Below are 25,326 nucleotides of genomic sequence, written 5' to 3' on the forward strand. Positions count from 1 at the left end.
AGCATGCCCCGCGTCTCATAGGACTACGGCCCCCAGCATGCCCCGCGCCTCCGAGAACTGCAGCCCCCAGCATGCCCCGTGCTAGCAAAGGGCAGGGCTCCCGGAATGCCCCGCGTGGCACAGAGGCCAGGGCAGGCAGTACTAGCTCAGGGCAGGGCTCCAGCATGGCTCCTGCTGGAGCTGGGCTCGTGGCCAGCCGGGCTGATGGGCGACGGCTCCAGCTCTGGGGTCCGGCCCCCACAGCCTGCCAAGCCTGGGTTCGCTCTAGGCCCCCAGCCAGGGTTTGAAGCGTGCCTGCCGGCACTGGCCCCCCGGGTTCTCCTCCAGGATGTGCGTCCACACAGCCCTACGCCCACACAGCAGTCCCAGGTGTTGCCGGCACCCAGTGCCGAGAGGCTGAACAACAGCTTGAGTTGGTTCGTTACCCGGCGTGCTACACCCAATAATCACAACGGGGTGGAGAAGCAGAAAAGTTTATTTGAAGCTTCAAAAAGGTACAGGGAGATTTGAATCTCAAATCCTGTACAACAGAGCAGGAAGTTACACAGGCTTTTATACATCCTTTTTCCCAGCATACTTATCCAATAGCAAGCTGCCCCAAGTATCCATATAGCCAGCCAATCCAGTTCCCAGCTAGTTCCCTGATTCTCTGTATCATTTGTTAAACTATACATAAAGCTGCTTTATTCAGCATTGTTCTTCCATATCTCCCGTTTGGCCTTGCTTAGTTTCAGGCAGTCTGACTCTGCAACATACTGTTGCAGATTCTCAGCATAACTGCTGTGTGTGCCTCCAGGCGGGGGGGCCAAGGACACTTGGGCCTAGCACGCAGAGCTGCTGCGAGTGCCTCCAGGCAGGAGGGGGGGGCCAAGGACACCGGGGCCTAGTGCAAGGGGGCTTCATCGACACTCGTGGTCTTCCATCCCCTTGAGTTACCTAGTGGCCATGCCCCAGTGTTCCCAACACAGGGTCAGGCCTCCCAGCCGACCCCCCTACCTCGCGGCTCAGGATTCAAAGAGGAATGCCCACGGGGCCCCCCATTTCCCAGGGAGGAGGTCGATGTATTATAGCCTGCCCCTGCAGTTGGTTCGATAGCCGCTAAGACAAAGCTGCAGCACAGAGCATCCCCACTCCCTCTTCAGTGCCCGCCTGCCTGGATGTGGCGGGAGCTCGAGGTGCTGGGGAACCTCTCCAGCTGTGCTACTGGATGGGCACTCGAAGCAGACAGTAAAGCCACCCCTGGGGTATCAGAGTAACAGCCGTGTTAGTCTGTATTCGCAAAAAGAAAAGGAGGACTTGTGGCACCTTAGAGACTAACCAATTTATTTGAGCATGAGCTTTCGTGAGCTACAGCTTAAGCTCACGAAAGCTCATGCTCAAATAAATTGGTTAGTCTCTAAGGTGCCACAAGTACCCCTGGGGTAGAAGCTTATGGATTTATCTTGCCAGCAGACTGCTGGTCAGAGATGACAGCTGACAGCACGGGGCAGTACAGGAGGCAATGCACTTTCAGAGGTGCCTCACCTCAGATGAGACAATAAATAGAGCTCTCTACCACCCCAGCCGGGGGTGGGACCAGGTCAAAGATCACGATGCCACAGTTTTCTAAAAGAGTTGGGGAGAATGCCATGGTCCCAGCCAGCCGAATAGGCCTGAATGACCAAAGCCACGTGTGAGCCAGGATAAAGAAGCTAGAAAAAACTACCCAGCTCTGCCCTAGATGGGGATGTAGTACTTCATCTGATCAAACAAGAAGATTTCACGAGAGGACTAAGGGGAAATCATGCCTCACCGATCTATTAGAATTCTTTGGGGGGGGTCAACAAACATGTGGACAAGGGTGACTCAGTGGATATAAGGTACTTGGACTTTCAGAAAGCCTTTGACAAGGTTCCTCACCAAAGGCTCTTCAGCAAAATAAGCTGTCATGGGATAAGAGGGAAGGCCTTCTCATGGATTGGCAACTGGTTAAAAGATAGGACACAAAGGGTAGGAATAAATGGTCAGTTTACATAATGGGGAGGGGTAAATAGCAGGGATCTGTACTGGGGCCAGTCCTGTTCAACATATTTATATATGATTAGGAAAAAGGGGTAAACAGAGATGTTGAGGCAAAATGTGGAGACGATACAAAATTACTCAAGATAATTAAGTCCAAAGCAGACTGTGAAGAGTTACAAAGGGATCTCACTGAAGTGGGTGACTGGGCAACAAAATGGCAGATGAAATTCAGTGTTGATAAGGGGCAAAGCAATTCACAATGGAAAACATAATCCCAACTATACATATATGATGGGGTCTAAATTAGCTGTTACCACTCAAGAAAGAGATCTTGGAGTCACTGTGGATAGTTCTCTGAAAACATCCACTCAATGTGCAGCAGCAGTCAAAAAAGCAAACAATGTTAGGAACCATTAGAAGGGATAGATAATAAGACAGGAAATATCATAATGGTGCTATGTAAATCCATGATACGCCCACACCTTGAATACCGCATGCAGTTCTGGTCATCCCATCTCAAAAAAGATATGGAACTAGTTGCCAGGGGATGTTGTGAAGGCCAAAACTGTAAGGGGGTTCAAAAAAGAACTAGATGAATTCATGGCGGACAGGTCCATCAATGGCTATTAGCCAGGATGGGCAGGGACACAACCCCATGCTCTGGGTGTCCGTAGCCTCTGACTGCCAGAAGCTGGGAGATGACATAGATCACTCTATGATTGCCTGTTTTGCTCATTTCCTTTGAAGCACCTGGTATTAGCCACTGTTGGAAGATGGGCTGGATGGACCATTGATCTGACCCAGTATGGCCATTCTTATGTAGACTCTTGCAGGGCCCCAAGGAGCCACAAGTTAGAGTATCAGTGATCTAGACTTTCGCTGCTCTGTTTTTCAGGGTAAAGTTCTTTGGGATCCCTGGAGCCCGTTACACGCTGGCCACACACCAGTTCTGTTCATTTCTTTAAGGGATCCACACACGCAGCAGGAAGCTTTCCCAGGAAGGGAAGAGCCGTTTATTATAATAAATTACAAACGTATATGCAATAGTACAAAAAATGAATCTAGAAAAGTGACTCCAAACCAACGTCACACAAAGTCTCTCTTATAAAAGAGTCACTACAAATGGCTAGAAAATGCAGGTTGGATAAGTCCAGCCAAGGCTTCTATGGACACCCAAATACCACTATGAACACATCGGATCGAGTATGTTCAGACCCACAACATTGAGGTGGTACATGGAACCTCAGGGAGGAAGTGCCTGGCATTGCCCAAATGCGACCCCTCTGGCTGATTAAGGAACGCTAGCAGGTTCCGCTGATGGCACTTGACTGTCCAGTTCTCATCCACAAAGGTGGTGGGTTCCAGCATGATGGAGCACGTAGATTAGGAGAAACCTTCAGACTTCAGTCAGAGCCGCAGAGTAGAATCCCCACCACACACTCCAAGGATAACAGGAGAACCGAACCCGTCTTCATGAAGCTGAGCCAGGGAGACAATCTCCAACTTCACTGCAGAAGAGAAGCCCTCAGCAGCTGTGAACAGAATCCTGGACACATCATGAACTCCAATTCTCCTGGGAATCTGATGCCAAGTCTGGCTTGTATCACCTGGACCCTGCAGTTAAACTCTGGAAGTGCAGGGTGAAGAGTAAGTATGTGGAATGTGTCCTGGAGAGAGTCCCTAAACCATCAAGGCTTGGTGTTGGGTTTAGTCCATCCAGGATCTGGTTCAATTAAATCTGATCTTGCTGGAGCTCATTCAAGGAGGATGGGGCACTTCTCTGGTGGGAGAGAGACTGACGTGGGGAGAGGCCAAAGACACACTGGATCTTGGGGCTGGATTCCCTGCATGGCTCAACCTAGGTGACCATAAGGTACATCTCAGTAAGCATGAGACCCCTTTTTGAAAGCTGGGTACTTTAGGTTTGGAGGCTTCTTCCCAGGAAGGTGCCTGGAGTCAGAAGAACCTCTAAGTAGAAGCTAGACCTGGTTGGATAGGATTCAGCCTGGAAACGGGGTTGGGTTCATTCATTCCAAGGTGCTCTTGGAATGAAGTGTGGTGGGGGTGGAGATAGTACAAGATGGAACATTAACCAACGTCTGTCCCTGGGGAAGTTTGGGGGGCACCAAATTTGGGGTTGGAGAGATCTCTACAAAAGGACAGGAAAGGGAGTTGCTGGCATGATCTTTCTCAGGACTGGCAGAGGGGTCTCACTGGCGAGCAGGGGTCTGGATCAAGAGGAGGAGGAGTTCTGGTTTCTTTCTCTCACACACCGTATTTCACCCATCTCTGTCTTTATCAGATACGTTTCCTTGACCAACTTTTGTCAGGGTGGTCTCCCCCGACTCCACAGGGACCTGCCATGCTCAGGCACTGCGTTGGTCTCAGGAGATGGGGGTGGTGGCCCCTGTTTCTGGACAGAGTATGGGAGTGTCCCCTGTATTCCAGCACAAAGTGTCGTCCTCAAGAGGCGGGTGGAACGGTCTCTCCCAGAGCAGAGACCTGCTGTTCTCAGGCACTGTGTGTTGGGCGCAGAAGGTGGATGAGCTTCTTGCAGTGATGAGCTGAAGACGGTCGGGGCCTCCCATAGGAACTGGTCTGAGCTTCGCTGATGGAAAGTGCCAGCAGCTTCTCGCTGGCCTTGAGCGACACGAGCACCTGGAACCCAAAGGAGACGACACTCACCACACAGCTAGCCTGGGCTGTGCTGTGTGTTGCCTTAGCCATGTTCCCTGCCAGGGGGCCCTGCCCCATCTACCCTCTTTGCCCGTCAGTCTGCACACATCTCAAAGTCTAAGGTCCAGCTTTCTAGGTGACATGTGGAGCTCAGAGCACTTCACAGAATCAGGATAAGAAGATGGAGGGATGGGCCTGAGGGTTCTGGATGCAGAGGGAGGCTGGATGGCGCCTGGTGCAGGAGCATCATTTAGGTTGCCCCCTGGGGCATGAGACTGCCACCCACCTTTCCTGCCCCAGGGGCATGAGGGACTCCCCATGGGAGGACAGCCGGGAATTCCCAGATGGTGGTGGTGAGGGGCACTGGGCCTGGGGCACCATCACCGCAGTCTCCTGGAGCTACAGAACTCTGGTGAACGACCAGTATGTGGGGCATGGGCACGGTGTGAAACCCCCCACTGCCATCCCTTAACAACAGGCTGGTGCGAGTGGCCGGGCCCAGAGGGAGGCAGAGGTGGGGAGGGAACCGCAGGGGACAGGCCTGGCCGGGGAGCTTCCCCAGGCGGGGAGGGGGATGGACCCTGCTGAAATTCGCCCCTCCCCCCCACTGAAATCTGACTAGGCGCTCCTGACCTGGTGTATCTTTGGCTGCTGGCTGACGGACCGCAGTGCGACCAATGCTGCCTCCTGCACAGCTGGCTGGGAGTCATGGCAGGCCACTTCCAGCAGGAGATGGGGGGCTCTGCTCTGGATCAGCACGTCCCCCAGTTCCGCTGTCTGCCTGCCCAAGTTCCCCAGAGTGGAGGCGGCATTACACCGGGTTTTGGCCTGGGGGTCGCTCAAAAGCCTCACCACGCCGGGCACGGCTTTCCCTAGGGCGTGCGGGAGGGAGCCGTCCTGGTAGGCAGCATTGCCCACCGCGAAGCTGGCCGACCTGCGCACGCTCTCGTCCTGGTCCGACAGACGCTCCAGTAGGCGCTCCAGCAGGCCCGCCCGGCTCCGCAGCGCCCGGGGGAAGTCCTGGTTGTGACGCAGCAGGTTGCCCACCAGGCTGCAGGCCTTGGCGCGGATCGGGTGCTCCTGGTGGCACAGCAGGTGGCTCAGCAGCTGGTAGGCCGAGTCCGAGCCGCCCAGGATCTTCTGGAGGAAAGGCAGGTGAGCAGGACAGGCCCGGGCCACGTGGGTCAGGAGGGACAGGAGGTCCATTGTGAGCAGAGGGCTGTCCGAAAGCAAGATGGCCGACAGGAAGGCAGTGGCGGAGTCCGAAGCAGCAGCCACCCCCACCAACTGGTCGATGACCCACTCGTCGGACAGGACGAGGTGGCACAGGAGGCTCATGGGAAGCGCGGTCTCCGAGAAGGGCAGATGGTGGCAGCAGACCTAGAAGTAGGAAAGATGGCAGCTACTGAGAGGACTTGGATGGACCAGGGCGGTGTGAATGGAGGGTCTAATGGAGACAGGCACCACAGACAAGAGGCAGAAATGGGAGGAGAGGTCCACAGGGTTCTGCTTGGCATGCGGGGAGCAAGTGGGGTGGAGGGATCGTGGAGAGAAAGAAAGGGCACATGGAGTCCAGACCGAGAGCCTGGGGCCCGTTCATCACGGCTCCAGAGCCCAAGCCATGGGAGGGAGGGAGGGAGGGAGCATTCCTGGGTACCTGGAGGAGATGGGCGGGGATCTCGGCGTCTCTCAGGGCCTTCATGACCCACCTGAAGGTCTCAGTGTCCACGTCCAAGGAGAAGGGGAAGCAGAGCAGCTGGCAGGCCTGGAGCACCACAGCTGGGACCAGCTCGGGGTCACCGTCCTCCCCCACCTGCCTGGGGTCATTAGAGGGGTCAGAGAGGATCAGATGGATGAGCCCCGCAATGCTAGGCCCAGCGGGGAGGTCTGCGTGATTGTACTGTTCCTCAGGGACCATCCGTCCACACTGCGCCTGAGTGGAGCCATCTGCAGCAGGCACACACATGCCAAGAGGGCAAGTTGTGTCCCAGCTGCCCTTAGATTCCGAGATTCCAAGGCCAGCAGGGACCTCTGTGATCATCTGGTCTGACCCCTCGCAGAAGCCAGGCCAGAGACCTGCCCCCCAATCACTCCGAGCAGAGCTCTTAGAGAAACACCCAGGCTTGGTGGAAAAACTGCCAGTGATGGCGAATCCACCACAACCCCTGGGAAGTTGTTCCTGTGGTTCATTACCCTCCTTGTTAAAAACGGACACCCGATTTCCAGTCCAGCTTCACTGGACTGTGTTAACCCTTTCTCTGCTAGACCGACGAGCCTGTTCTCACATATTTGTTCCCCATGTAGATACTTAGAGACTGATCAAGTCGTCCTTTGATAAGCTCCATAGACTGGGCTCTTTGAGGCAGGTTTTCGAAGCCTCTTCTCTGCACCTCTCCCAGTTAGCGTGTTCTCTAGATCCCAGTTCCCCTTGGCACCACCAGTCATGAAACCCCCACGTCCCGCCCAGCCAAGCTCCTGACTGGCTGGAACTCACGTCTGCGCCAGGTGAGCCAGGAAGTGGAGGGACAGCAGCTTGGGGAAGGTTGCCATGATGATGCTGTTGGGGTGGGCGAGCTGAAGAAGGCACTGGTGAGGCTCTCGGGTGAAGACGAAGAGGGCCAGGCTGAGGAAGAGCGCGGTGCCTGCAGGGGATGGGGAAATTGGCAGACAGGTGAAATGAGGGGTGAGCAATGAGTCTTGCCCCCCCCATCCCCCACTGTCCCGGTGCTGGGCGGGTTCTGGGGCAGCCAGGCCGCTCCATCTTGCCTCGCAGGCATGAGGCAGAGTGGGGAGCGCTCCTGCGATCAGGTCTCCACTCCTGCCCGAGACCAGGCAGAGCCAGGGAAGCGTCCGTCAAACCGGGAGACTCCAGAAGAGCTGGCTGGGAACAGGCCTGAGGCAGGCTAGCGACCCTGACTGTGATCTCCTGGAGACGGGCCTGCTGAACGGCAAGCAACCCACCAGGGCTCAGCTGTCCCCTCCTCTCCAGAGCAGCTTCCCTGTTCCTCTCCTGCCCCACCCAGCACGGGCAGGGATGCCAGCCCCACCTTGGCAGGAATCGAGGACGTGGCGTAGGCCGGCGCAGTCACTGGCCCCTGCGGCTCCCTGGCTGAGGTCGCTGCCCCAGGAAGACGGGCTGCCACGTTCGACTCAATCTGGATGTCTAAGACACCCACCACCGTGGTCACCAAGCACCAGCCTGAGCCTCATAAGGCCCATGTTAATGTCCCAGGACGCCAAGGGGGCTTTAGAGACCTGGTGAGGGGGCGCTGGGTATAATCTAGCTACTAATAAACCAAGAGACCAGACTTTCGCTGCCCCCGAGGGAAGGGCTGAACTCAGGAGAGAGGCAGAAGATGTTTGGGCAGATGGCGTGAGACACGTGAAAGGCTCCACACCGAGACACAAACCGTCAACTGAAGTTCTAGCTAAGGCACCTATTGGGCCCCAATCATGGAGTATCTGAGCACCTCACAGGCCCCTGGGAGGCAGGGCCATCATCCCCATTGGGCAGCTGGGAAACTGAGGCCCAGAGAGACTAAGTAACGATCTCAGTCTGTGGTGGAGCCGGGAATGGAACCCAGGTCTCCTGAGTGCCAGGCTAACCATTGTGTCGTCCTTCCTCATATTCTTCATCCTTCAAAAATTCACCAGCCGGGCTGCATCTGGGCGCACGTATGAGTCTTCAAAGGAACCTGCCACAGGAGATGCTAATAGGGTCAGGCGGGCCAGACCTCCAGGCTGAGGGAATCCATTCATCTCAGTTGTCTCCATGGGGATTAGCAGGTGAGGAATTATGCTTCCAACATCTCGAGGTGAAGAGCCGCCCCGAGTGAAGGAAGCAGCTTCCACCCCTCGTGGGAACCTGCACAAAGTACCCCCATAGCAACTCCCAGATGTGGGGGATATTTAACAGCCAGAGGGCATTCTGGGATGTGTAGTCTTAGGCCACGGGTGAAAGTGACATTCCTTCCTCCCTACCTTGAGGAGAGACGAGGGTCCAGTCTGGCTCCGGAGTGGGCTGGCCTGGCAGTGGCTCCTCACCCTCCATCACTGGCTCATCGGCGGCCAGGTGGAGCACCATGGCGAAACGGTGCCAGGCGACGTTCCACAGCTCCGAGCTGGCAAACCCCCGCACCGTCACCGTGTCGCCCTGGCAGAGGGAGAACGCCGGTCAGTGCGCCATGCCGCGTGGGGCGGAGCGCCCTCGACCCTCGCCCCCACCAAGGGGCCAAACCCAGAGTCCTGTAGGCAGCTGGTACTCCCACAAAGTAAGGGCCTGGCCCAGTGGGAGCCAGGGTGGGGTGTCAGAACCTCACCAGATTGGACCACAGCCAGGGGCTCAGACTCTTTCAAGGCCACATCACAATAGAGAGATGGTCTCATGGGTCCCCCCATCCCATTCACTTGCCTCCACCCCCCTCTGACGGGCCAGCCCCCAGCCCCTGCCTCCCCTCCCACTAGCATCTCCAGCAGCTGCTCCCCGGGCGAGTCCCGCGACTAGGGAGTTGGGGGCCCTGCCTGTGCCATCTTAAAGGGGCTGGAGGGTCAGAAGTGCCAAGCACCCTGCTTTGAAACCCAGGCCCCCTCAGGGAGACACCCCCAGATCACGGCTCGCTTTGGGAATGGAGCTGTCAATGTGCTGGGCGTTTTGTCTCCTGGTCTCACTTCACTCCTCTCCCATGGTCCTCCTCCCCCACTGCACCACTCCCAGGGCCATTCCTCTCCCGCTGCGGGCTGGCAGCTCCACACCCATGGGTGGCTCCAGTCCCTGGAGGGAGTTTCAGTCTGGGGCTGGCTGGGGACAAGGAGTGAAGTGCAGATGTGGTTGTCTGGCTCACTGCCCCCCAAAATGGACCCAGCTGAGGGGTCCGGTTCTCTGCACCTGCAAGCTCTGTGTTAGACCATGTTCCTGTCGTTTAATAAACCTTCTGTTTTACTGGCTGGCTGAGAGTCACGTCTAACTGCGGAGTTGGGGGACAGGACCCTCTGGCTTCCCCAGGACCCCGCCTGGACGGACTCGCTGTGGGAAGCACGCAGAGGGGCAGAGGAGCCTGAATGCTCCGAGGTCAGACCCAGGAAGGTGGAAGCTGTGTGAGCTGCGTGTCCTGAAGACAGGCTGCTCACAGAAAGGCGACTGCCCCAGAGTCCTGACTGGCTTCATGGGGAGCAGTTCCAGAGCATCGCCCAGGGACTCCGTGACAGGGCGTAACCCCAATCCTGTGGATCCAGGACACCTGGGTTTACCCTCGCCCACCCCCTTTAGCCCCCGGCAGCCTCCCGCCAAGGCAGTCCCGGTGCCAGATCCAAGCGGGCAGCGAGGTACCTGGGAGAGGAGCTGCAGCAGGAGAAGCAGGAATCCATCGTAGAGCCCAGCGCCCATGGGTGGGGGCAGGTGCAGCTGGAAGAGAAGTGGGGCAGGAGGGGCCCAGGTTAGCGCTGGGCACTGGGCTCTAGAAGTGGGTGGTTCCAAACGCTCCCATGGCATCAGACGGGCCAGACTGGATTAGTGCTGAGCTGCGGGTGACCCGGTCAGGGCGTCCCAGCCTGTCCATCCCCTCGCGGGGGTGCACTGGGGGTTCCTGGCCCTGCCCTCCCACGGGGCAGCCCCCCAGCTGCTCGCCACCTACCTCAGCAGGCGCAGTGAGTGCATTGGTCATGGCCGACATGGCGTCCTCGCACCCCACCTCGATGGCCGCCCCATGCTGTCCGAGCTGAGCCAGCAGGAATCCCGCGGCGCTCTGCAGGGGAGGGGAGAGCTCAGCACCGCAGAGTCCGGGGGTACACACAGCTGGCCACTCCCTTCCTCTGGCACGCCTTCCCCACCCACGGGGAGCTGACGACGAGCACCCCCCCCCGGGTGTAGGAACAGTCAGCCTGACCCCCTAACCCCCGCCCAGGGAGATCTGAGTGTGAGCATCACCCCCGGGTGTAGGAACCGTCAAACTGACCCCCTATCCCCGTCCATGGGGATCTGTTTTTGACCCCCTCCCCCAAGTGTAGGATCAGCCAGACTGCCCCCACACCCCTCGGACTAAGAGGATTTGGCTGTGACCTCCTCCCCCTGAGTGTGGGAACAATTCCGACTGCAGCTAGCTCCCTGAATGGGAAGGGTTAGGCAGAGATGCAGGGCTTTGCCCATACACAGACGGGGATTTGGCTGTTTCAAGCCAGGTGTGGCCCTCCCGGGACGGGAGCCGGTTGGGTGGGGCTGTGCCAGGTGGACGGACTCACCACGAGGGAGAAGACAGCCGACTGGGTGAAGAGCTCGGTGGCGTCACTCACCACCAGGTCCACCCTGAAACACAGCGACCCAGACCCAGGCATCAGGAGAAGCTGGGAAATCGGCCCCCGCCAGGGACTGACTCACCCTACAGAGCTGGGCAAACTGATCACGGACAGCAACCACTTCCCCCAGCACTGAAAGGCAGCCACCTCTGAGATGCAATGCAGCAGCTGGGTCACAGTATATAGCAATGCTGCTGCGCGGCTTAGGCCAGGAGGTGAAGCAAGATCCCATAATTCAACAAACTGCCAGGGACTTTCGGGAGGCAGAATGAAGCTGCCCAGCTGGCATTTGGCCAAGGCAGGAGGGTCCAGAGCCTGGCTCTACGGAAACCCCACCCCGAGATTAAGGGCTTCGTTTCTTGTCTTCTGAGAAAAGTGGTACTGCAGCAACCCAGCGCCCCCCACTGGGGACTGCACTGAACCCCCTACTGAGCCCCGCAGCCCAGCGCCCCCTATCGCCCCACTGGGGTCAGCGCGGTCTCTGAGGGGAAAGCGCCCCTGCTGAGTCCCACATCCCATGGCCTACAGCCACAATGCTGATGGGCTACTTTGCCGGAGAAGGGTCAACGCAGCTTCCCCTGGGGCAGAGCCAGAGCCTGAAAGGCTCCACGCACGGGGAAATCCAGTGCTAACTGCAGCGCTGCCCTGGCGGGGATCCCACCTAGGAGCAGATCTCTGCAGCAGCCACCAGCCAGGGGCCAGTCGGGGCCACTGGTGAGGAGGCGTGTGGAGTAGACTAGGCCGAAGCCCCCCCAGCTCGCCCCTGTAGGCGCTGAATGCCAGCGTCCCTGCCAAGGCTGGACGCAGGGTGGGGGCCAGGCACACTTACCGGGGAGGGGGAGCCTGCAGCTGGAGGGCGAGCAGAGACAGCAGGTGCAGCGACGCCTCGCAGGCTTGCACCCGCAGCCGCTCCCCCATCGGGACCTGCGAAGGGAGAGAGCTCAGGGCTGGGGGCAGCAAGACCTGGGCGCTGGGCAGGAGGGCAAAGGCTGCAGGGGTGGGCACCAGGGAATCACTGGGCTGCCCACACCAGAGGCCGAGATGCAGATCTGGACAATGATTCCTTCCCCGATTACCTCCACCCCACCCTGCCCTGCCCCCCCCCTTACCAAACCGGTCCCAACTCCTCCCCTGCCAGGCCCTGGCTAACCTCCCTCTCCCCTCCCCCAGATCCCTTTCCTCTACCCCCCACCTTACGCCTTCCCCCGCCCCTCCCCCACAATCCTTGGTACAGTCGTCTCTGCTCATTCTGCACCCCTTGGACCTCACTCGCCCCAGGTCCCTCTGCCCCTCCTCCCCACAGCCGGTGGCTGAGGGCACGAAGTCCCCGGACCCAGGGCTGGATCTAGCCCGTGCTCTCGGGAGTCAGCAGGAGGGAGGAGCCCGACAGAGTGAGGAGCCCAGCTGTACCCACGATCCGCCCCCTGGGGGTCTCCGTGAGGCGAGAGGGACGTACCTCGCCCTTCACCAGCCGGGCCAGGGAGCTCGGCACTTGCTGCCCCTTGGCCAGGAGCTGGCACAGGCTTTTACTGGCGTGGCCACAGGAGTACAAGACCTGGGGGACAGAGGGACAGCAGAGGTCAGCGCGGGGGACACACAGAGCCGGCAGCCCAGCTGGAAAAGGAGAAGGGGGGAGGAGGTGCCCTGCAGAGACCCAAGACCAGCCTGCAGGCCCTGGTGGGCTCAGTTTCATGGTGACCCCACATCGCAGGCGGGCCCCAAGGGACACAGTGGGGAGGAGGCAGGACGGCCAAGATCTGCCACCTGAGAGCAGCAGGCCCGTTACTATGTGGCACAGCTGGTGCCATGCGGGTGCCGCGCTGTGAAAGCGACAATCAGCCCGAGCTGACACGCAGCGGGGCCAGGGCTGGATTCGATCTGCAGGGGAGAGCACAGCGGGAGGCCCCATCCCATCGGCCCCATGGAAGCCCACCAAGGGGCAATGGAGGCACGGCGGGGCCAGTCCAGGGACCCGTTACCTTCAGCACGTTCAGGGAGCAGGCCGGGCGCTCGAGTCCCGCCAGGAGCCTCACTAAGAGCTGGCTGTTTTCCTCCGTCAGTTTCTCAGCCACCAGCTGGGCGACCTGTGGGAAATCAGCCAAGAGGATCACAGTCCCAGAGACCTGCTAGCCACCTAAGTGGTAGGGGGCGCTCTGCTGCAGGGAGCAGGGTGGGAGATCAGTAGGGGGCGCTCTCCCCTGGCAGTCCGTGCTGGCCCCATGCCCCAGCATGGCCCTGGGGAACGCTGCATCCCAGACCGCCTAGGACTGGTAAAGACCCTCTCACGCTGCCTCTGCATTAACCCAGCGTCCTGCTCAGACCGCAGCGGGGATAATCGCATTCCCCCTCCCCGAATTCCGCCGTGTGTTCCATTGGCTTCTGGAGCCTCATTTACTCCCTGTCCCGAGCCCCTGCGTGGCACCTGCCACTTTCCACCCCAGAGGTGGCTGCATGCGAGTGTCCCCTGGGCAGCGTCTGTAAAGTGCTCGGGATCCCATGCTCTAGATCAGGCCAGGGGGGTTGCAGATTGCAGCGACCCCGTCACCTCCAGCCACGCAGGATGCTTGCAGGGCACTTTTTGCCTCTCGGCCAGGAAGGAACCATGAGCGGTCTGAGCTCCTGACCTGCTTTTTGGCCTCCTGGCACCTGTTCCGCCCCACGGGGAGGCTGCAGACTGCGGCCAGTGCTGCTGTGAAGACATCTGCCCCACGCTCACGCTGCTCTCGCGCGGCTTTCACCTCCTTCGCTGGCTCTGGGCAGGGACAAAAGATCGAAGACACGTGCCATAAATATAAAGGAAAGGGTAACCACTTTTCTGTATACAGTGCTGTAAAATCCCTCCTGGTCAGAGGCAAAACCCTTTCACCTGTAAAGGGCTAAAAAGCTAAGGCAACCTGGCTGGCACCTGACCCAAAATGACCAATGAGGGGACAAGATACTTTCAAATCTGGAGTGGGGGGGACAAAGGGTTTTTGTCTGTCTGTGGGATACCTTTGCCAGGAACAGATCAAGGATGCAAGTTCTCCAACCCCTGTAAAGTTAGTCAGTAATCTAGCTAGGAAATGCGTTAGGTTTTTTTTGTTTAATGGATTGTAAATTCACTGTGCTGAAGGGAATGTATATTCCTGTTTTTGTGTCTTGTTGTAACTTAAGGTTTTGCCTAGAGGGATTCTCTGTGTTTTGAATCTGATTACCCTGTAAGGTATTTACCATCCTAATTTTACAGAGGTGATTCTTTTACCTTTTCTTCAAATAAAATTCTTCTTTTAAGAACCTGATTGATTTTTCATTGTTCTTAAGACCCAAGGGTTTGGGTCTGTGGTCACCTGTACCAATTGGTGAGGATATTATTCTCAAGCCTTCCCCAGAAAGGGGGTGTAGGGCTTGGGGGGATATTTGGGGGAATAGGGCTCTGAGTGGCCCTTTCCCTGTACTTTGTCTAAAACACTTGGTGGTGGCAGCGTTTTACCTAATCCAAGGGCAAAGACTTTGTGCCTTGGGGAAGTTTTAACCTAAGCTGGTAAAAATAAGCTTAGGGGGTTTTCATGCAGGTCCCCAAATCTGTACCCCAGAGTTCAGAGTGGGGAAGGAACCTTGACAACATGTAATTATGAACAAAGATCGGGGTGCTGAGAGAGAGCCAGATGGACAATTAGTGCACAGGGGCTGCGGGTCGGGAGTGAGGGGCACCAGCAGAGCTGCGTGGGGAGGAGCCCAGGGCTGGGCTAGCAGGGGGCTGCAGGTCAGGAGTGAGGGGCACCAGCAGAGCTGCGTGGGGAGGAGCCCAGGGCTGGGCTAGCAGGGGGCTACAGGTCAGGAGTGAGGGGCACCAGCAGAGCTGCGTGGGGAGGAGCCCAGGGCTGGGCTAGCAGGGGGCTACAGGTCAGGATTGAGGGGCACCAGCAGAGCTGCGTGGGGAGGAGCCCAGGGCTGGGCTAGCAGGGGGCTGCAGGTCAGGAGTGAGGGGCACCAGCAGAGCTGTGGGAGGAATGGTCTGTTCTACCCTTGGCTCCGATCAGGGCCATCGGTCACGTACTTTCCCCAGCACTAAAACGAGGAACAAAGAACCGTGGGCAGTGACTGCAGCTCCCTGGGGACCCCGCCAGCCCGAGGGGCCAGAGGGAGCCCAGCCACCAGGCAGATGTGGGGCTGCCCCCATCATGCGGGAAATCCCCCCATTCATCCCAGGTGCGGGGAAAGCATTACCTTCCGGAGTGGGCATCTCCAGGGTGGCCCCCTGGAGGAGTGTGTCCAGCAGGGGGCGCTGCTTGGCGAGCAGGTTGGCATAGAAGGGGCCCGACACCCTGGGGCTGCTGCTGTCCATGTCCTCACAGAGTAGGGTGAAGCTCTGCAGAGGGACACAGAGGTCCGCAGTCACCGCACGGCTGGGGAGAGGGACGGGACAGGGAAGAGCAGGAAAGGGGAGGCCATGGACGGAGGCTCCAGGCCTGAGAGGGGAGGGGGCCCCGGATGATCCTGAGCCATGGAGGCTGCTCTGACAGCAAGGGGCTCAGGGCCCGCAGGATTGACCCTGCAGGGCCAGGGCTGGCAGAGGGAGCCACGCCCCAGAGGGGAGGGAGCCAGCCCGGTCTGAGGCGATGGGAGAGATACAAGGAAGGAGCAAGGGGACAGGAAGGAGGCCCTGCGCTGGACGGCAGGAGCCCATGGGAGAGGCCCAGCGAGCGAGCACAGGGCAGCGAGAGGGAGCCAAGCACGCAGGAGGGGCACCGTTACCATGCTGCTCTGCTGGCGGAGCCTCATCTCGACGTCCATTGGCTGGGCCAGCAGCTTGGGCAGCAGGGAGAGGAAGCCGGCAGCCGCCTCGTGGAAAACCTGCAGGCTGGGGGAGGCAGGTGTCAGTGAGGCGAGGCACGGGGGGCCAGGGGTTGCCCGATGAACTGCACGCTCAACCAGGCAACGGGAACAGCTCTCCCCATGGGATCTGCCAGCTGCGCCCTTACTACAGAGCCCCCAGGGGAGGGCAGCCCAGGGAGGCAGGCGTCTGGCTAACAGGCAGGTCAGCCCCAACGGAGGTGGCATGGCCCAGTGGGGAGGCCTCAGGATGGGAGACAGGAAGTCTGAACTCATCAGCTCTGCTACTCTGTGGGATCCCGGAGTATCCCTTCCCCCCTCTGTGCCTCAGTTTCCCCACCTCTACAACAGGGGATGATGATCCTGAGTGTCATCCACAAGTGCTCTGAGAGCTCTGCAGGACAACATGCTGTGGGTGGGCCACGTTCAGGTCTTTCCCCCATGCCGCGAGCTCTAATCCCGCAGCGTGGCCCCCAATCCTCAGGGCCCCGGGGCTGGTGGGGAGAAGGGTGGGAGGGGATCTCAGTGCAGTGCCTCTCAGAGACTCCCCCCACCCCGCTGGCGGCCACTCTACCTTCTCTTCCTCCGGCTCCACCCCAGGTGGGAGGCACTGGTGAAATAGGCCGTTGTCACGCCAACAAGGTCCACCAGCAGCGTGATGCACCAGGGCTGCTGCGGGAGCAGGAAAGAAACCATGTGCCAGGCAGTGCCACTCTGACTGGTGGGCAGCCAAACTGCCCTGACCTATGGCACCCTAGGGCCCTTCCCCCTCTGACAGGGGCTTGCAAGGGGGAGCTAGTCGCTCAGGGTTAGCTCCGGGAGGACGCACACCCAGAGCTGGAGGGGGGCCACAACTTGCCTCCAGAGAGCTCATGCAGTGGTGATGATACAACAGCCTCTAGGGGGCGACACCCCCTCTCCCCCACAGGCCCACCGCAGCATGTGCAAAACTAGCTTCTGGGGCGGGGGCCACATGCATACCCAGCACTCCCCCATGCCCACCTGCTTGCTGCTGGCGCTCTGCAGGATTTGCCCGAGCAGGTGCAGCAGGAAGCGAGGTAAATCCGCGGCCTGGCAGAAGCTGTCCAGAAGCTCTGAGTCACACCTGGCGGCGAGCAGGTTGCCCAGGACACGGAGGGCTGGGCGGAGATGAGACGCTCCCTCCAACATCCCCTCCAGCACCTGGGCACAGAGAGGCCAGAGAAGGGGCCTGTGATGTTGAGATCAGCAGCAGGCCTGGATGCGGGCAACCCGGCACTGGCATGGGCAGCATGTCTGCCAGCCACTGGGCTCCCCTCATCACAGGCTCTGACCCACAGGGGGCGGGGGCGCAGAGCAGGGATCCACCAAACAGGAGAGCTCAGATTTCTGGGGACAGAGGAGGAATTTCCTCCCCTGGATGGGAGGGAGGATGGAGGGATCCAGGTGTTTCCCAGGGTCACCAATGCAGGGGGAGGGGAAGGCTTCCCTGCCTTGCTCTGAGCTCTGTGTCCTAGGTGCAGATGGGGAAACTGAGGCACAGGACACACATACACCCTCTCTCTCTCTCTTTCTCCCCCCTGGGTCCTGCAAGGTAACACGGCCGACAACCAAGTTCAGATCTCCTGCCAGCCAGTCCCAAGCCCTTCCTTGAATAGCGAGCTGGGAATAAGGAACCACGGCAGCCGCTGGCTGCCCCCAGGCCGCTCCCCTGGCTGTCCCCACTCGCCTGCTGGCTGGAGTGCTGGAGCCGGGCCTGGATGCGCTGCTGAAAGGCCGGGTCCCCCAGAAGGCTCAGGGGTGTGCTCAGCTGCATGGCGGAGGCTTCCGTGGCCTCGATCAGATGCTGCCATTCGTCGTCACTATCCAGTTCCTAGGCCAAAGGTCACAAGAGGGGAGATGGCCGCGTGGATACCATCTGATTCAGGGGAGTGGGGCCAACCCTGCCCCAGACCTCCCCAGTGCCCCAGTCCACACCCAGTCACGCCTCACCTCGCTCTCCAGGTGCACGGTCTCGATGCTGCGCCTGTCGCGTGGCCCCGCCTTGCTGTCCACCTCTGGGAACTCCCGCTCGTAATCCTGTGTGATCCGGTGCTCCCTGCCCAAGAAGCAGAGCAGCTAGAGACCTGCCTCATGCCATCTCCTTGCTCACGGGTGCCCCCCAGCCCAGTCCGCCCCCGGAAACCCACAGACCCAGCTGAGCCAGAGCAGGCATCCCTGCCCCTCACCGTGGTGTAGGGGGAGGCTCAGTTGTCTCCCACTCTGTCTCCTTGGGCTCTTCTCCCAGGACGGCTTGGTTCTTGTCTCCAGGAGGGGAGCCCAGAGCGCAGGCTGTCTGCTCCCCCTCCCTGAGGGCTGCCTTCCCAGGGGCTGCTTTGGGTTTGTGCCCTGGACCTCTTCTGGCTGCCTCCTTTTTAGATGGAGTGTCTGCCTTCAGCTTCTCCTGGAAAAGACTGAAGAGCTTCAGCCAGATTATATCTCTGTGTAACTGACCAAGACCCCAGACTCCTGCCTCCACTCCCCTTCATCCAGAGGGGGTCTCTCTCCCTGTAACTGACAAGACCCAGACACCCATCTCCCCGTAACTGACCAAACCCCCGACTCTCACCCAACCTGAGGGGCCCTATCTGTGTAACTGACCAATCCTTCGGGCTCCTGTCCCCACTCAGTCCCCCCAGTCATCAGGGGATCTCTCTCCATGTAACTGTCCAACCCCCCCAGACTCCCATCTTACTCCTGATCCCCTGTGGGCCCCCCCCGTAACTGGCCCAACCACCTCCCGGCTTCACTATCCCTCCCACTTGCTTCTGGGACCTCCAGCTGGAGGGGCCCTGCTCAGTCTCTCGCCCAGCTCCTTGTCAAGTTCCCTCCTAGGCCCCGTGTGTCCCAGTGAGCTTCCAGCGCTGCTGCAGTGACACCAGACACACACCTTCTTCCGGGCCTCCTCAGCCATCTTCTCCCGCGCCTTCCTCAGGATCTTGGACTGGCCACTCCTGGGGGCCAGCGAGTGAGCCTGCTTCTCCTTCAGCACCTGCAGCTCCGGGGGCAGCTTGCTGGTGAAGGGGTTCGCGATTCCATGTTGCTCTGTGTCATCGATCACTGCCGGGAGCCGAGGGGTGAGCCCAGTCAGGGACCACAGCAACCATAACACGGGGTGGAGGGAGCTCCGGGGGCTGGAGGGGACCATCCACCCCATGGGCACTCTGGAGACTGGCCTGGGCTGGGGGGTTGGGGTCTCAAGGGGCATTTGGAGAGAGGGCCAGGCAAGGCAGTTTGCTACTGCTTCTGGGGGAGATGGGGCAGAGGGGGTGGCTGGGCAGCGGGCGGTGATGGTGGCATTGCACCAGGGGGCAGCGAGAGCTGGTACTCACTGGTGACCTGTCCAGCGATGAAGGGATGGTGCAGTAGCTCCGGCCACGACAGGCGCTGGCAAGGGTCCTTCATCAACAGGCCTTGCAGGAAGTTCTGCCCAGGGGCACAGAGACCCATTGTCACACTCACTGCCCCCACAGTTGCTTGCTCTTGCTGGGACACAATGAACTGGGCATGTGCACTAGCCTAAGGAGTAGTCAGGACTCCTGGGTTCTACACCTGACTTTGGGAAGGGAGCGTGGGGTAGAGGGTAGAAATGGATGTTTCTGTGAAATGGCTGAAATAGTTAAAAGCTGGCGTACGGCATCTCATCGCTATGCTTCAGAGTTAACGTCCCTTGAGATTAATGAGCCAGTCTGTGACCCTCAGAGCTGCTGTTTCAGGCTGTCTACAGACTCAGGCAGGTGTTGCTGCATCAGATACGCTTCTGTCACCCTGGAAGGGTTTCTTCACAACCATAAGGGCTGGAAGCAATTTGTGTAAACGGAAGCTGAGATTCCAGAGGACGATTCAGCAGCAAGAGGCAGATCCTGCACCGATCGACACACAGAACATGCAGGCCCCTGACTACCCTTGCAGCCAGCTCTGGGGTGAGTCCCCGCAGCCGTCAAACAGCACACAGCAACATCGCTCACCAGGGAAGGAAGTGAAGAATCCAGTTTGCAAGGGGAGTCAGTGGAACCGCTCATGATTCCCAAGCAGGAATTTGGCCTGGACAGCCCATCCCCTGGGAAAGGGGGGTTCAGTGACCTCGCCTGAGGAGGGGATGTTGGAGCCATGCGGGGGTGGGGGGCTGTCTGGAACCAGGCGGCTGTGGCTCTGTGGGGTGCAGTGGAACTGCTCACTCCTCGTCCCCTTTACCTTGAATGAGGGGCTCATGGTTTTGGGCCACTTGATGGGGTCCTTGATGATGAGGCTGACCAGCTGGAAGATGCTGTTGGTATAGAAAGGCGGCGTCCCCACGAACAGCTCATACAGGATGCAGCCCACAGACCACAGGTCAGCCGTGTGGTCGTAGGGCTTCTCCTGCACCAGCTCGGGGGACATGTACAGCGGGGTTCCCTTGATGGACGTCAGCACCATGGTGTTGATGCTCATGGCGCGAGCGAACCTGCCGGGAGAGAGGGAGCCCCTTAATTCTGCCTTCGAGAGCCCCCCCCCTCAGCCCAGGAACCCTTCCACTGCCCCAATGGCCCCAGCTGCCGAGGGCAGGCGAGTTCCTGGGGCCCCTACCCGAAGTCGCAGAGCTTGATGACACCCCCTTTGCTCAGCAGAATGTTCTGGGGCTTCATGTCGCGGTGCAGGATCCGGTGGGAGTGGAGGTAATAGAGGGCAGAGACCAGCTGGGCGGCGATGCCCTGAACCTGAGAGACACGGCAACCCTGAGGGCTCAACGGCCGAGCCTGCATCCTGACCACAGCTCTGCCGGAGCCCCTCACTCCCGACCCGCAGCCCCCTGCTAGCCCAGCCCTGGGCCCCCCACAGCTCTGCTGGCGCCCCTCACTCCCAACCTGCAGCCCCCTGCTAGCCCAGCCCTGCCCACACACAGCTCTGCCGGCGCCCCTCACTCCCGACCCGCAGCCCCCTGCTAGCCCAGCTCTGGCTGTGCGCACACACTGATCTCTGCTGATGCCCCTGTGTCTCAACCCACAGCCCAAGGCTTTCCACACACCCAGCTCTGCCAGGGCCCCTCAATCCTGACCAACAGCCCCCGGTTATCCAAGTCTTGGGCTTCCCGCCCACGCACAGAGCTCTGCCATAGCCCTTTGATCCCGACTCACCCCTCATCCCTATTCCTGTCCTGGACACAGGGGAGAAGTAGGCTGAGACCCAGCAAATTCATGTCACTTGTAGCTAGATTTGAACCCAGCTCGCGTCGAGGTGAAAGGTGAGTTCTCTCTCCTACTTAGCCAATCAGAGCCTTCCCGCCCCTGCATCTGGGCTCCGATTCCTTCCCCTCTGGAGGGACAGTCCCAGACTAAAGACTCGGCAGTGTCCAGCCAGCTCTGACATCCGCTTGTCTGAAGGAGCAACACTGCCACTTCCTGCAGGACAATGAGCCCCTCACTGCTGCCCTGCCCCAGGCCTGATATGACTCTGACTGGCCCCGATGCGTCAGCGTCAGAGAGCTACCTGGTCCTCTGGCAGATTCCCATCATCCTCCAGGATCTGGAAAAGCTCCCCCTCCGCATAGTCCGTCACCACCACCACCTGCAGGGGGAGGCAGGAAGGGATCGTGGGACCTCAGAGAGTAGGTGCGAACCCCAGCTTTGTCCTGGGGGCCCCTGGGGATGGGATCTCATGGCTGGAGCATTGATGCTGGGAAACCCACCGGGCAAGGACACTGATTCCAGCACGTCTGGCCAGGTCCAGAGACCCAGACTTAGCCCTTGCTCAGGCAGCCTCCTACTGGCCCTCCGGAGTGAGGCCTCAGGATTTAGCCCAAGGGGCGGAGGAAACACCCCACTGGGCCCTGGGGAAGGGGAATCACTGGGGAATCCAGCAGTGGGAGACAACGAGAGCTGTGCAGTCCGACCGTGGGACTCACCCGAACAGCAAGGCACAAACCCAGCCGCCGGCAGGTGGGACAAGAAACATGCAGCAGAGTCACTGGAAAGGCCAACGCTTGCTTCTTCCAGCCAGGTATGCCTGCTCTGATGGCGTCGCTGGAAGTGACAGGACCCCTCTAGCACCTGCGGGAAGGGCCCAGCTGCGACCAGCTACGGCTATGCAGGAGAAGCTGTGCAGCTGACAGTGCCCTCACACCCAGGCCCCACACGCGCCCTCTTACCTCCTTGTCAGTCTCGAAGCTGTCGAGCATCTGGACGATGTTGGGATGGTGCAGCCCCCTCATGATCTCAATTTCCCGCTGCAGGTTCTTCAGCTCCTTCTCCGATCGCCCGACTTTGGGGATGAACTTCAGCGCCACCACCTGCCAAAGCAGACAAAGCTGGGAGCTGCAAGCCCGCACCCACCACTGCTCCCACCCAGGCAAGGATCAACAAGTAACTGCTAGGGTGGAAGGCTAAGGCCAGGTCTACACTCCCCTACCACTGCACGTAACCTTAGCACCAGGCATGGATTAAGGGGACTCCAGAGTTTGCTGAGTTTCAGTGTTCATAACTTTTAAAATCTTGAATTGATTTTCTTCCAACATGCTAGATCTCAGCGAGATCTACAAAACAAGCTAGGGTTGAAAAACTACAGTCATTTTAAAGGTATGATGATTCAATGCTGGGAAATTTTGTAAAGTGAGTATGTGAGTGTAGCTAGGTCTGCCCATGTGCAGGGTGCATCTCTCTCTGGGGTTCTGATTTGTAAAAGTAGCCTCGGGTTTCCTGGGCAGAATCTTGCACACACTGAACTGTGCAAATTGTAGCACTTTGTCGCATAACTGCAATATTCTGCTGCAAATCAGGTACCAGCCATCTAAGCGTCACTAGCTGCATCCGCAATGAACTGCAGGCAAAACGGTAGGTGAACAATCGTGCCAGTAGAAATGGATGCAGGGTGAAAGGCCTTTCCAAAATCAGTGTGTAAACCTGTAGAATTCATGACAGTTGCAGCTGCACGGGCTCAGTAACCAAGCTGCAAATTGTCAGGAGTTAATCAAAACCCTCATTTTTATCTAGACCAAGCCAAGGTACCAGACCTCAGTGAGATTCTGCCCAGACCAAGTTTCAGATGTTGGTTGCTTTTGCTGCAGCCCTGTCTAAAAGGTACAGGGAGAATCAAGCTGCCAAATTCAGAAATAATCAGAGAAATCTAAAACAAATAAATTTCCCCATCAAGTGCAAACAAAGCCTGGAATGTGTCAGCCCCAAAGAGGAATGTTCCAGAAAGTGCTGAGCATGTGAAAGCAGGGGATTAAAATGGAAACTGTTGTGCAACCTTAACTACAGTGGAAACTACCAGAGAAACTATCTGGTGCGGATCACACATATAATTGTCAGGGACCCTGGACCTGGAGGCCCAATCACAGAACCCTGAGCTGCATACCAAGAACTCTTCAGCCCTGTGTTATGTTTCCCCCATATGGCCTTTTCCCCAAATCTCACCTGGGTACTGTATTCCCATACCACCCCACTCTTGAGAGAGCCCCTTCCTGGATCTCTCCTCACCTGGGCGCTATATTTCCGGCGCCCCTTGTACACCCTCCCGAAGGAGCCTTCTCCAATCATCTCCAGCACGTGGTATTTCTCCATGGTGGGCACACCAGCCTGACAGTGCAAAGTGGCACATTAGAGGCTGTTCAATTCATCTCCCACCTCCTGGGCCTCCCCTTCCCCCTCAGGCCTATGCCAGCTGAGAAGAAGGACAGTGCAATGGTTAGGGCACTAACAAGGAGTTGGGGGACCTGGGTTCAAATCCCTGTTCTGCCAGACCTCCTGTGTGACCTCGACAAGTCACTGAGGCCCAGATCCTCAAAGGTATTGTTTCAGTGGGAGTCAGGTGCCTAAATATGTTGGAACATCCAGGCCGTCGCCTCTCGGGCTTCAGTCCTGCCATGTAGAAAATGGAGATGAAAGTACCTCCTTATCTCGGGGCGGGGGGGGGGAAGATAAACACATTAGAGACTGAGGTGATCAAATGCTCCGGTGCTACCTAGATGCTTCCCATTGGTCTTCTCTTGGGAGACCTCCAACATCCCATCTCGGGCTGCCCCGTTCCCAGTCTTTCCTCTCCCTGTTCCTCAAGCTCCCATCCTCCTGAGACGTCTCCAGCTCCTCTCATCCAGTCTCCTGCTTCTCCTTCTGCACTCCAGATTCCACCCCTTCCTCTCCGGCCCTGCTGCCCAAACTCATTCGGGTCACCATTCCCTCTTCCCATGGCCACCAGCCTCCCTCATCTTATTTGGCATCCCACAGCCACACTCCTCCTCTTTGTCCTCCAGCCTGATCAGGTCCTTCTCCCGGCTCCTGGCTCCCTCTTCTCTCTCAGAATTTCACCTCCCCTGTTACTCCCTCCCCTCCCACACCCTTAGCCTTCTGCTCGTTCCCCTGGGCCAAGGTCTGCATGGCCGCTCTTGTCCCAGCTTCTCGGCTCCTGGGGGCCTGTACATTTGGGCTGGTTCTTTATTTTATTATCAGTTATTTGTACAGCGCCCCGGGTGAGCTCAGCACTTTGCAGATGGGGATGAGGTCAGGGTCCATGCCCTGAACGCAAGCCCCGTGACCGGAACCCCCATGATCATCCGAGCCTCCCCACGCCCCGAGCTGCGCATCCAGGAACCGACATGGCGCTCGTCAGGGTTGAGCCCCCCAGTATGTGCTCAATACCCCGAGTCTCCCCCTGCTGACCCGGAGCCCTGACTCCCAGGTCTCCCTCACGGGGACTGGTTCTGCTGCCCGGAGCTTGGCTGTCTAGGGGCAGGATCTGGTAGGTCAGACCAGATCCTATGGCCAGGATCACCCCTGCCCAGATCACTGCGATCTGCGTATTCACCCCTGGAGGCCGGTTAGTCCCCCCGCCGGGCGCAGGCATCCAGCCCCCCCCACGCCGGGCGCAGGCATCCAGCCCCCCCCACGCCGGGCGCAGGCATCCAGCCCCCCCGGGCACAGGGATCCAGCCGCCCCCCCCCCCCGCCGGGCGCAGGCATCCAGCCCCCCCGGGCACAGGGATCCAGCCGCCCCCCCCCCCCGCCGGGCGCAGGCATCCAGCCCCCCCGGGCGCAGGGATCCAGCCGCCCCCCCCCCCGCCGGGCGCAGGCATCCAGCCCCCCCGGGCACAGGCACCCAGCCCCCCCCCGCCGGGCGCAGGCATCCAGCCCCCCCCCGGGCACAGGGATCCAGCCGCCCCCCCCCACCGGGCACAGGGATCCAGCCCCCCCCCCCCCCGCCGGGCGCAGGCACCCAGCCCCCCCCCCCCGCCGGGCGCAGGCACCCAGCCCCCCCCCGGGCACAGGGATCCAGCCCCCCCCCGCCGGGCGCAGGGATCCAGCCCCCGGGCGCAGGGATCCCCCAGCCCGTTCCGCGGTAACAAGACCCGGCTCCGCCAGCGGGACCCGCCCCCCATCAGCGGGACCCGGGATCCGGCCGCTCACCGCGATCTGCCCACCCGCCGCGCGGGCCGTTGGTTGGGCTCCGCCCCGCCCCGCTCCCGGGGTGCCCGCACAGGGGCCTGACTGGATCCCGGCCTCGCAGGCGGGCGGAAAGGCGGCCAGGCCCGGCCCCGGCCCCGACACCCCGCCGCAGGGAC

The 25,326-nt window shown here is 59.4% G+C and overlaps 2 protein-coding genes across 11 annotated transcripts in view; one reads left to right on the forward strand and one right to left on the reverse strand.

Moving 5' to 3' along the window:
- Window positions 1-25,326, forward strand: part of ARPC2 (actin related protein 2/3 complex subunit 2) — a 308,635-nt gene that overhangs the window by 81,792 nt on the left and 201,517 nt on the right. The window lies entirely within an intron of this gene.
- On the reverse strand, window positions 458-25,209 carry STK36 (serine/threonine kinase 36). 9 transcript variants are annotated; one of them, XM_048868656.2, is made up of 27 exons: window positions 25,172-25,209; window positions 23,250-23,348; window positions 21,920-22,060; window positions 21,262-21,339; window positions 20,362-20,492; window positions 19,990-20,239; window positions 19,128-19,221; window positions 18,686-18,855; window positions 17,985-18,217; window positions 17,749-17,854; window positions 17,486-17,629; window positions 16,780-16,959; window positions 16,352-16,449; window positions 15,700-15,805; window positions 15,172-15,313; window positions 13,590-13,717; window positions 12,945-13,049; window positions 12,422-12,520; window positions 11,795-11,889; window positions 10,912-10,975; window positions 10,308-10,418; window positions 10,004-10,078; window positions 8,659-8,830; window positions 7,172-7,319; window positions 6,335-6,494; window positions 5,311-6,057; window positions 458-4,659 (listed from the first exon to the last, which is right to left on the reverse strand). In XM_048868656.2, the coding sequence occupies exons 2-27, from the start codon at window positions 23,331-23,333 to the stop codon at window positions 4,513-4,515; spliced, it is 4,008 nt and encodes a 1,335-aa protein (XP_048724613.2). In that variant the 5' UTR covers window positions 23,334-23,348; window positions 25,172-25,209; the 3' UTR covers window positions 458-4,512. The 9 variants fall into 9 exon arrangements, with proteins under 9 accessions (XP_048724613.2, XP_048724614.2, XP_048724616.2 ...); XM_048868657.2 differs by lacking the exon at window positions 25,172-25,209 and adding an exon at window positions 23,734-24,283; XM_048868659.2 differs by lacking the exon at window positions 25,172-25,209 and having other exon boundaries at window positions 17,985-18,199.

Source organism: Caretta caretta, chromosome 11 (genome assembly GCF_965140235.1).
Source record: "Caretta caretta isolate rCarCar2 chromosome 11, rCarCar1.hap1, whole genome shotgun sequence".
NCBI classification, from domain to species: domain Eukaryota; kingdom Metazoa; phylum Chordata; order Testudines; family Cheloniidae; genus Caretta; species Caretta caretta.